Here is an 11,107-nt window from a genome sequence, read left to right on the forward strand (position 1 = left end):
CCGTCGCGACGATGATGATGACTCTCCACCACATTCCCTAATGTGTGTATGGTTGTAGTTGCCGGTTAAATGATGATGGTTAGCCTCTGGATTAGCTTGCTATTATCCACTTTGCGCAGAATCTACCTGCTGTGCTGCTGAACCCATGGTAGTGTGGGGACCGTGGTTGAATGATGAGATGATGCAGGGTTGTAGCATAGGGTGTATCCTTGTAGTTACTAAACATCCTCACCCACCCTGAAATCGCTGCATTTCTGAAAGAAAGAAAGAAAAGGCTCCTCTTCGACGTGGGAGGGGATGGGGAGGATGAAGCTTTCCTTAATCTTGATGATCACCTGACTCGGCATCGTCGACGAATTCTGCTGCAGGTAAGATGCATATTTTCTCAACTGGTCGAGTCAGCATGCCGGTGGCTGTTTTTAGTGTCACCACCCGCACGACCCCGTCGTCTCCAGGATGAATGGCGTGTATTCTTCCCATCTTCCAGCGTAGGGGAGGTTGATTATCGTCCTGTATGATAACAAGCTTTCCCACTTCCACTTGTATCGGCGGGCGCCAACGTTTTATTCGAGATTGGAGCTGAGACAAATACTCCCTTCGCCATCTCGTCCAGAAATCTTGAAGGTTTCGCTGCATCAGCTGCCATCGGTTCAGACGGTTTGTTTGGATGTCTTCGTATTCGGGTTCAGGAATGGACTGTAATGACGTTCCTACCAAAAAATGTGCCGGTGTCAATGGTTCTAGATCGTTTGGGTCAGTAGAAAGAGCTGTAATTGGTCTGGAATTCAAGCATCCTTCCACCTGAATCAGCAACGTGTTCATATCCTCCGGCGTGACTGGATTATTTCCAAGGACTCGCAGAATATGATGTTTGGCCGAACGGACTGCTGCTTCCCACAGTCCTCCGAAATGCGGGGCACTTGGAGGGCTGAAATGCCACCGCATGCCTTTGTCCGCACAGAACTTGGACACCTTGTCCCGGTGTTGCTTGCTATTTTGTAACTCCAAGAACTCCAGCAGTTTGTTTCGTGCTCCGACAAAATTGGTACCATTGTCGGAATAAAGGTCGGTGCATCTACCCCTCCTTGCCACAAACCTACGAAGTGCTTGCAGGAACCGGTCGGTAGAGAGGTCCGAAACGAGCTCCATGTGCACTGCCTTTGTGCATAGACAGATGAAAATTGCGACGTACGCCTTCACCGCCGCTCGCCTGGGAACAGGTCTTAAATAAATTGGTCCAAAGTAGTCTACCCCCGTTTTTGAGAATGGGCGAGAGACTGTCACCCGAGCCTCTGGTAGTTCTCCCATGAACTGCTTCACGGGTGTAGGTTTCGATCTAAAGCATCTCTGGCACTTGTGCACTATCTGCCTTGCCATATCTCTCCCACGCAAAGGCCAGAAGCGGAGTTTAACGACGCTCAAAAGCAGTTGAGGTCCAGCATGAAGTAACCGCTCATGATAGTGTTGCATCAACATGCGAGTGAAGCGGTGGCGAGCTGGGAGTGCCATGGGGTGTTTAGTCTCTTCTGATTCCTTGGAGTGCCTTAATCTTCCACCCAACCTGATGAGACGATCTTCGGCGATGATTGGATTGTACCATCGTAACGATGATTGACCTGGTACCGGTTCACCCTTTGATAGTGACTTCCACTCCTTGGAGAAAGTCTCCAATTGCACACGGCGAACTAAAACACATTCTGCTTCCCGTAGCTCGATACTAGTGAGAAACCCTGATCGACGGTCTTCCTTCGGCGTGCGCAGTAACTTCATTAGTCGCAACCAAATTGCTGTCCGTCGTACCATTTCCGAATATGACGAAAATTTACCGATATACCAATCGTTGAATTCTGTCACTGATGAAGCTGGAGCTGCAATCACCGTACGACGCCTTTCCTCTTCTTCCTCCTCGCTATTCAAATCGCCAGGATACTGGGGCCACTGATCACGAGCTTCTGCCAACCAGGATGGACCATTCCACCAGGATTCGTTATTTATAATATCTTGTGGGGAAATTCCCCTGGATATCAAATCAGCAGGATTATGTATTCCGGGAACATGGCGCCATTCCCCATGTTCCGTTAGGTTTTGTATTTTCGCCACCCTGTTGGCAATAAACGTGATCCACGTAGATGGTACCGCTTTAATCCACCGCAACACACAAGTGGAATCTGTCCAGAAGAAAACGGGAGAGTTGATTCGAACAGACTGCTGTACCTTCTCATACAATTGAGCAGCTATGAGCGCTCCACAAAGCTCAAGTCTCGGTATCGTTTGGCATTTTAAAGGGGCAACCCTCGATTTGGATGCTAACAGACGAACCGCCACCTTCCCTTCTGCATCTTGGCTCCGAATGTAAATGCACGCTCCATATGCCTTCTCAGAAGCATCCGAGAAGCAGTGTAACTCTATTGCCACCGCACCAGGTAGAATCACACTTCGGTTAATTCGTATCTCGTTCAATAACGGTAACTGGAGGTGGAACTTTCGCCAATTCTCACCCACCGTTGGTGGTATAGGTTGATCCCAGTCTAACCTGTTGCCATCCTCGTCTCTCAGCGTCCATAAAAGCTGCATGAACAGCTTGGCGGTTGTGATGGTGGCTCCTATGAGTCCCAATGGGTCAAACAGTGTGGCTATCATCGAAAGAATACGACGTTTGGAGAAGCCATCCACAGTATCAGGCGTCGGAATATTGAACTGGAACCTGAAAACATCGGTATTTGGCAACCATGTAAGTCCCAAGGTTTTCACTGAGGGGTCTGGGTCCAAGTTGATCCCATCAGCATCGCGTATCGCTAAGTTTTCTTCAGCGATTCCAGCCAAAACTGGAACTGCGTTGGAAGCCCATTTCCTGAGACGAAATCCCCCGCTGGACATCATCTCATCTAATTGAATTCGTAGCTTGATCGCTTCTTCAACGTTGTCCGATCCTGTTAACACGTCATCCATGTACGTGTCCTTGATAGCTGCCTGGGCTGCCAACGGAAATCGAATTTCTTCATCTAACGCTAGTTGCTTTAGTGTGCGCGTTGCTAGGAACGGTGCTGGTTTGGTACCGTAGGTTACCGTATTAAGTTCGTACGTTGCTACATCATCCGCAGGCGATGGGCGCCAAAGAATACATTGCAGTGGTCTCTCCTCCTGTTTGACATCTATTTGCCGAAACATTTTTTCGACGTCGGCTACAATCATGATTTGCTTGGTTCTGCATCTCATGATTATCGACCGTAAATCCTCCTGAATCACCGGCCCCACCAGTAGTACATCGTTCAACGAGATGCCCGACGAAGTTTTGCAAGATGCGCCAAAGACCACTCGAACCTTTGTGGTCGTGCTTGCCTCCTTAACCACCGGATGATGTGGTAGATAGCAACGCTTGATTGTATCGTGCGGATTAATATCGACCCTTTTCATGTGTCCCAAACGACAATACTCGTCCATAAACGAAACGTACTGTTCCTTCAAGTCAGCGTTCCTTGCTAACCTGCGCTCCGTTCCCAGGAGCCGTCGGAATACGATGTCCCTTGAATCGCCCATCCGTGCAAGAATTTCTTCGTCCTTCGGTAGAGAAACAGTATACCGTCCATATGTTCCACGTTGGACCGTTTGTGCGAATAATGCCTCACAGCGCACTTCCTCCGGAGAATAGTTTACCACCGATTCTATTTCTTCACAATCCCAAAATCGTGTCAGTAGCGCATCCAGGCTATCCGACATAGATAAATTGCAGTTGATCTGTAGCGATTGATTGGGAGCTGACAGACCACCGCACACCACCCACCCAAACACCGACTCGTTTAAAGCTGGCATTTGCTCGCCAAGTGAAATTTTCTGACCAGTAACGAAGAAGTCGAAAAAGGCTTCAATGCCGAGTACTATGTCCACACCCTTAGAAACACAGAATGACGGATCGGCCAATTGAACGCCATTTGGAATTGCCCATCCTGTTGCGTTGATCGTAGCCGTAGGTAGATTTACAGTTACCTTTGGCAATACGAGAAAGCTCATTTCTCGTGAAAAATCGGAAACTCGTGACCGAATCGTTGTTAAAATCCGCTGCTTGACCTTAGTGCCGGCCTGGCCGATTCCGAGCACCGATATATCTACTCTCTGCCGTTTAACCTTTAATCGTTGACTCAACCGCTCCGTAATAAAATTACTCTCTGATCCCGAGTCCAACAGAGCACGAGCTGGAATATGTCTACCATCATCATCCTCGACAATGATTACCGCAGTAGCCAACAGCACCTGTGACGAAAATTGCTGAGCTGGATTGGATGCTGACACGTCGGTAGCTGCAAGGTTAGCCCCTTGGGTGGAAGAAGCTTGAGGTTCCTTCGCAGTAGTGGAGTTTCCATCAGTTGCAACGATTGATCCCTTGCCGTTGCTATCTTTCTCGCGTTTGAAGCAGACCATGGTATGATGCCGACCCTTGCAATTGCGGCACGAGAATTTGGACTGACAATCCCTTGCTTGGTGACCCTGTCGGAAGCAGTTTCGGCAGAGTGAATGAGTCCGAAGTAATGCGTCTCGTTCCGCCACCAACATCCGCTGAAATGAACCGCACTGATACAGCAGATGGTTTGCCGCACATGCCACACAGCGTCCCCCAGATGATTGTGCTGTGCTGTAGCTGGTTTTCACATTAGGCGGCTTCTGTTTCGAAGACGCTTGTGACTGATGGATGCCCCTGTTATCCATTGATCTTGGTGGTATCGACTCCAGTACCTGAACTCGACGATGCAAAAACTCTATCAGATCCTTCAGTGTATCCATCTCCTTGCTAGCCGAACATTCTTCCCACCCTCTACGGGTTACTGGATCCAGCCGCACGGTGAGAAGATTGATTAGCAGGAGGTCCTTATAATCTCCAGGCTGCACAGTTTGATCAAGCGTTTGGATGACTCTCTCAAAACCTTCCAACAGAATGTGTAGTTCTGAAGCGGACTCCTTCGAAAGGCTGGGCAACTTGAACAGCGACTCCACCTGTCGCTTTTTCAGCAGCTTGCTGTTGTTGTACCGTTTCAACAGCATGTCCCAGGCAATTAGATAATTTGCCTTTGTGATCTGCAAAGGGTCAATTAGGCTCTTTGGTTCGCCCTGCAGACACCCCTTGAGGTAGTGGAACTTTTCCACTTCCGGTAAGTCAGACTTCCAATGGATTAAGGATGTAAAAAGGTCCCGGAAACTCAGCCACTCGTCGATGTCCCCGTTGAAAGACTGTAGCTTTATCTGCGGGAGCCGCACGTGATCCAACGTACCCTGCATCGTCGTGTCCCCGACACGGATGGACTGTTCCAAACTCGAATGCTCCTGTCGCTCTTTGACCCGATCCAAGAGAAACGATTTCGCCCTATAGTAGTAGTCGCTGAACTCCTTTCGTTCCTTTTCATAACCATCACCATCGGCAGGATAGTCATCGTGAGATTTGATTTCAACTAGAATGTCACCAAATCTTTCCCACAGCTCGTCGAGTTTCTGCAGGCGTATCTCCGCTTCGGTGATTGTAGCCTCTTCCGTGAAGTTCTCTACGAACTGCCAGATATCGTTGAATGATGATTGGACGTCCTTCAACTTCGTTGTTAACAGCTTTAGAGATGACCCTTTCTTGGCAGCGGATGATGCAGCGGGAGCCATAGTGTTAGTTTGTCACACACGAGAGGAGAGGGAAACGGTGTAGTATACTGCAATACGCCCTAGCTTCGCCAGGCATATACTGTTCTGTATTTTACCTGGACGAAAAGACTGCGCACCAAATCCAAATAAAAATTGAAAATCCGAAACTAGTATCCGTATACCAGCGTGACTTAATATGGCGTCAAATAGTGTCTCACAACGCTCCGGGTTAGGAATAAGAAGAGGAGAAAACCAGGATGTACTATCAAATAGACCTTGGCCACGGCTGGCCATATACTGCTGTAGCTCACCTGGAGAAACTACCAGCAGCACAGAATAAGAATCAATCCAAATTGCGATTTTCCAAAAATATGATTTTATATGATGGTAGGTACTTAATAGCGGCCTCAGTTGCTTATGCAACCACCAACCGGAATATTGTAAAATGGCACAGTCGAAGAGGATGAACAATAATCAATACGTATAATATCTGAGATCCCAGCTTCGGCTGGCATATACTATTCTTCACTAACCTGGAGAAACAGAATATTGTGCTTCCTCTTCGTTTTACGTTCTCTGGTAATTGCCGATTTCGTTGAAATTAGTGGATGGTATTTTTCCTGCACCGGCAAAGGGTTTTCGTTATCCAGGAACCGATGTATGAATAATGTGCCATGTAGGTCGGTCCAATTACATGCACCTGAGTTATTTTAACTGACTAGCGGAACTACGGCAGGAAGTTTTCGTATCCACGAAACGCAGCTCGATGACCAACGAAAATGGTAAAGGCGAGTGTTAGCCCTGAGTAAGGTGCCAGCTTCGGCTGGACATATTGTAGTGGATCAACTCACCTGAGAAAAATCCTTTGGCGCGAATGTCCAGTCGAAGGTTTGATGTTCCGAAAAGATGGCGAATCCTTAGCGTCGATTGGGTTGCGCTATTGTTCTGGGTAATAATGACGCCAACTACTACGTCATGTAGGTCGCGATGGCGTCCGAGTACAATGCCAACAGCTATAATGGCGCGTGAGTAGCGCCGATGGGTCCTTATGGAATGTCCGTGGAATTTGATGCCAGTCCGACGATCCGGCTCGAAGGACCAAAATGTTGGCTCCAATGGGTCCGGGCCAACACCGATGGGGTTAAAAATCCTTTGCCGGACTGTTTCTGCACTCACCACGGATTGAAGATAGAAAATTGCTGCTGGTGGCTGGAGATAATCGGGAACGGACGGCCCGCGGGTACTCAGGCGACGATCACTTGTGGTATAGGGTTTTCGAGCATCAAATGACCAAAGAACACTCGCGATGTACCATTAACACAAGCTCTTTAGTAACTACATATATTTCTGTTCGATAATAATTTTTAATCTATTTAAACTATGGTACATTAATTCATTTTTTAACGGCGCACACGGTCTTCCAATACCGATCTGATTGCTGGTTAGTACTGCACTGCCTTGCTTCTCACTGATAGTAGGTCAGCAGACCTCCGATGTGGCCTGCGATGTTTTTGGCGATCGGTCCGATCTCTCTTACGCTCTCACGATGTGCTGCTATCAGTGTGATCCTTATCAGTAGTGGTATCGTGATCACTGCTCTCGCTCTACCGTCGCGACGATGATGATGACTCTCCACCACATTCCCTAATGTGTGTATGGTTGTAGTTGCCGGTTAAATGATGATGGTTTGCCTCTGGATTAGCTTGCTATTATCCACTTTGCGCAGAATCTACCTGCTGTGCTGCTGAACCCATGGTAGTGTGGGGACCGTGGTTGAATGATGAGATGATGCAGGGTTGTAGCATAGGGTGTATCCTTGTAGTTACTAAACATTCGTGTTGTATTCTATAGGCTTCCCTAATAATATGAAACAGACTTTTGTTTATTCGCAATCGCAGTAGGCAGAGTTAAAATGCAAGGAAACCAAAACAAATAGATTTTTTCGTCATGTTGATGTGTTTGGTTAGTTAAAAATGTGCTCTATCTCTTGATAAATATGTTTACAGGTAACCAGGTCAAAAGCATATAGGTATCTTTCAAGTTTAAATATCAGTATATTACTGTTTTCGTTCGAATTTAAGGCAAGTGCAGAAGGGTCAATAAATACTGGCTAGTGATTGAATCATATGGTGATAATTAAATGAATAAAAACTACGCTTGTTGAATTTACGAGGTGTCTACCTCTACAGCGCGAGGTAAACAAAACTGAAAGAGGAGAATTTGCATTGTGTGCTGACTTGACTCTGCTGTCTGCGCTGCGTGCCGTCATTTTTTTCTCACTCTCCCTCGTCACTGTTGCTGGCACTCACTATGCTCAGTTTTGGTTGCTCAAGTTCTCTCAACTGAAAAAGACGATCATTTTGATTTGTGACCGAAGTTTTGCGTACATTTTGATGAAAAAGTGATAGTCATGATTTCGTGCAACTCTGGTTGGGTGCATTTGCATCGTCGACCGTGGTAAATCATCCACTGGATAGGGATTCAATGTCGGTCCTCTTTGAAACTGAATTGTTGGCCTATAGTTCGTGGGGGGTCCTGAGAAATGATCTTTTGCAGCCGCAAGAAGCACTCTATCCGGTGGCAGGAAACTATTGTTGTAGTGACTACTCGTATGGTTTTTGTTATAGTGGGTGTTGCCGGCCCTAAATGTGATTCTGCGATTGGTATTACTCGTATGGTTACTATTAACTGGCTGTCGTGAGTGGCGCGCTGCTTGCTCTTGATCAGGTCGAGGAAAATTTGTGGTGCTTTTGTTTTTTTCATTAACGTTATTATTATTATTTCGCCTCGATCTTTTTTTACGTCTTCTAGCCTTTTCGGCCTGTTTTTGCTGGTTCAGGTTTCTTAATTTGCGTGCATCGTAATCGCTCCAGTCTGCTTTCCATACTTTCCTTGTACCCAAAAAGCGCCAACCTGAGTTATCGATATTTTTGTCGTTATTTAATTCGGCTTCCAAACTGGGGCATGAATCAAGCGATGATGTAGCGTTTTGACTTGCCGTTATGTTTGATGAAAGCGCCTTAAGTTCGTCGAGGATATCAATAGTTAGCGCAGAATTTGTGAAGTTTTGACTGGTGGATATGTTCGCTGACAGAGACTTAAGCTCGTCAAGAATATCAATCCCCAGCGTCGGGTTTGACGTCATAGTAATACTAGCCGCTGTGTCCAGAGACAGTTGATTAAGCTGGTTTATTTCATCATTCATGGTGCGCAGTTCAGCTGATAGCTCTGACGTTACCGTTTTCAGCGTGCTATAGACATTATTTTTCGTTGTCGTCATTGCTGTATCGAATAGCGAGGTAATGTGATTTTTAATGGCAACAACACTTCCAGTCAAACTGCTGTTTTTGTTTATTGCTATAAATTCCTGTTTTATTGTTGTAAGCAAAATTTCTAGGCCATCGATCGCTTCGTGAACTATGTTAGGCTTCTCCAGTTGAAACGCGAGCCGGTGCATTACTTCCGTATTGGCTTGCAGTTGTGATTCCAGAAGTTGTTGTTGTTCAATAAGCCCTTTGAACTCAATCTTGGCCTGCATCAATTCTTGACATGATTCACAGCACGGTAATAGATACGAGTTGATGTTCACCCTCTTGTCCTTCTTCCGCAGTGATCCCCTCGGAACAGTCACTCCAATGCAAGCGGCGTGGAATTTTCTTGGGCAACCTATACACGTCCACATAACTGTATCGGCGGAAGTGTCGAAAGTGCAAATTTCGCAACTCATTATGATTGATGTACACACACGAAAAGCTGAATTAATAAAAAACTAAATGAAATATCGCGCACGGCACCTGGATCGAACGATAAAAGCGTGCGAACTTGACGACGACTTGTTGTGAACAACACATAACATATACATAACATATATGTTACTACATGCCCATGTACAGGGAGAGGGTTTAGGGGGTTCGAACCGCTTCTTTGGGTTTTTTGAATTACTTTTAAAAAAATTCCAGCTCATTAAAAAAAATTGTATCGCTATCCGCTTTGACAAATAATGACATTTGAGTTCAGTCACTCTACAAACAAGTCGTTGAAGAAGCCATTGGCATCAACAACTTTGCTTCGTTATGAAGAACCAGTCAAATAACACAAAAGCCCTGAAAATAATAAAATGCTTGGGTTCGAGCGCTACAAAAACTCGAATCGAGAATCCCAATTGTCGCTCCACCATTTGAGCTAATGCGTTGAACAAAGATGGCAGCCACTACTCTAACCAACAGCTTTAAGGTTCAACTGAGAATGCCTTGAAAAGCGGCCATCTTTGAAAATGAAAAATCATATATATATATATATATATATATATATATATATATATATATATATATATATATATATATATATATATATATATATATATATATATATATATATATATATATATATATATATATATATATATATATATATATATATATATATATATATATATATATATATATATATATATATATATATATATATATATATATATATATATATATATATATATATATATATATATATATATATATATATATATATATATATATATATATATATATATATATATATATATATATATATATATATATATATATATATATATATATATATATATACAATCTTCATGATAATCGGGCATTCGGGCCTTTGTTAGAGCATTATTGACTGATTTTCATAAAAATTTCGTCAACGGTGTGAAAAAACTGTTTTTTTCGTTTTTAAAGATGGCCACTTTTCGAGGCTTTCTCAGATAAACATTAAGGGTGATAATAGAAACAGGGCGAAAATAGGCTCATCATCCTATGTCAAGTTGGTCGGTTTCTCTGGATCGGGTCACGTTTCGATCAATTTCAATATTAGCAACAGTTTTGAGTAGACCAGTTTCACAGCGAAGTTCGGTCAGCGGGTTAGCAACGGGAGCTAGGGAAGAAAAACACGATGTCGGAGAAAATCGCGATATCGTTGTCTGGAGAAATTTCACCACCGATGATCTCTCCGTCGGAGTGGTTGGCAGCTAAATGGCTCGCAACAATGGGCATCTGTATCGGGAGAAATACCACCGCCGAGGAACTCTCAGTACTAGGTTCCAGATAAAAAGTCGCCCAAGCTCAAGCTCAGACGTGTTCGAACTGATTGAGCCTCCGATATCTATACTGAAAGTATACCCTCACCATAAACCCTTCATTTTAAGATTTGATGTGCGTTCTGATGATGGTGAAACTTTTGATACAATTAAAGACGACTTCAACTTAGACTTTACTCGATGCAACTTCGATGAAGCCTCAATGGCCATTGGTGCACTCAATTGGCGTGAGATGCTGGTTGGAAATGATTTAGATCAGGTAGTTGCGGCGTTCTATGATGCCATATATGAGATTTTTCGGCGTAATGTTCCAAAAAAACGTGTAAGCAGAAAAGCAGAATATAAGTTTCCGTGGTGGAACGCCGAGCTTGTTCTTGGTTTGCGTAGGCACGCAACGTACTCCGGAAACAACGAAAGCGA

At 44.7% G+C, this 11,107-nt stretch overlaps 1 protein-coding gene across 1 annotated transcript; it reads right to left on the bottom strand.

The window, feature by feature from the left end:
* Positions 1-318: 318 nt before the first annotated feature.
* LOC131694586 (uncharacterized) lies at positions 319-5,637 on the bottom strand. Its single transcript, XM_058983059.1, has one exon. It carries the CDS (start codon positions 5,635-5,637, stop codon positions 319-321), a length of 5,319 nt encoding a protein of 1,772 aa, XP_058839042.1.
* Positions 5,638-11,107: the final 5,470 nt, after the last annotated feature.

This window comes from Topomyia yanbarensis, unplaced genomic scaffold (assembly GCF_030247195.1).
Source record: "Topomyia yanbarensis strain Yona2022 unplaced genomic scaffold, ASM3024719v1 HiC_scaffold_100, whole genome shotgun sequence".
In the NCBI taxonomy this organism is placed as follows: domain Eukaryota; kingdom Metazoa; phylum Arthropoda; class Insecta; order Diptera; family Culicidae; genus Topomyia; species Topomyia yanbarensis.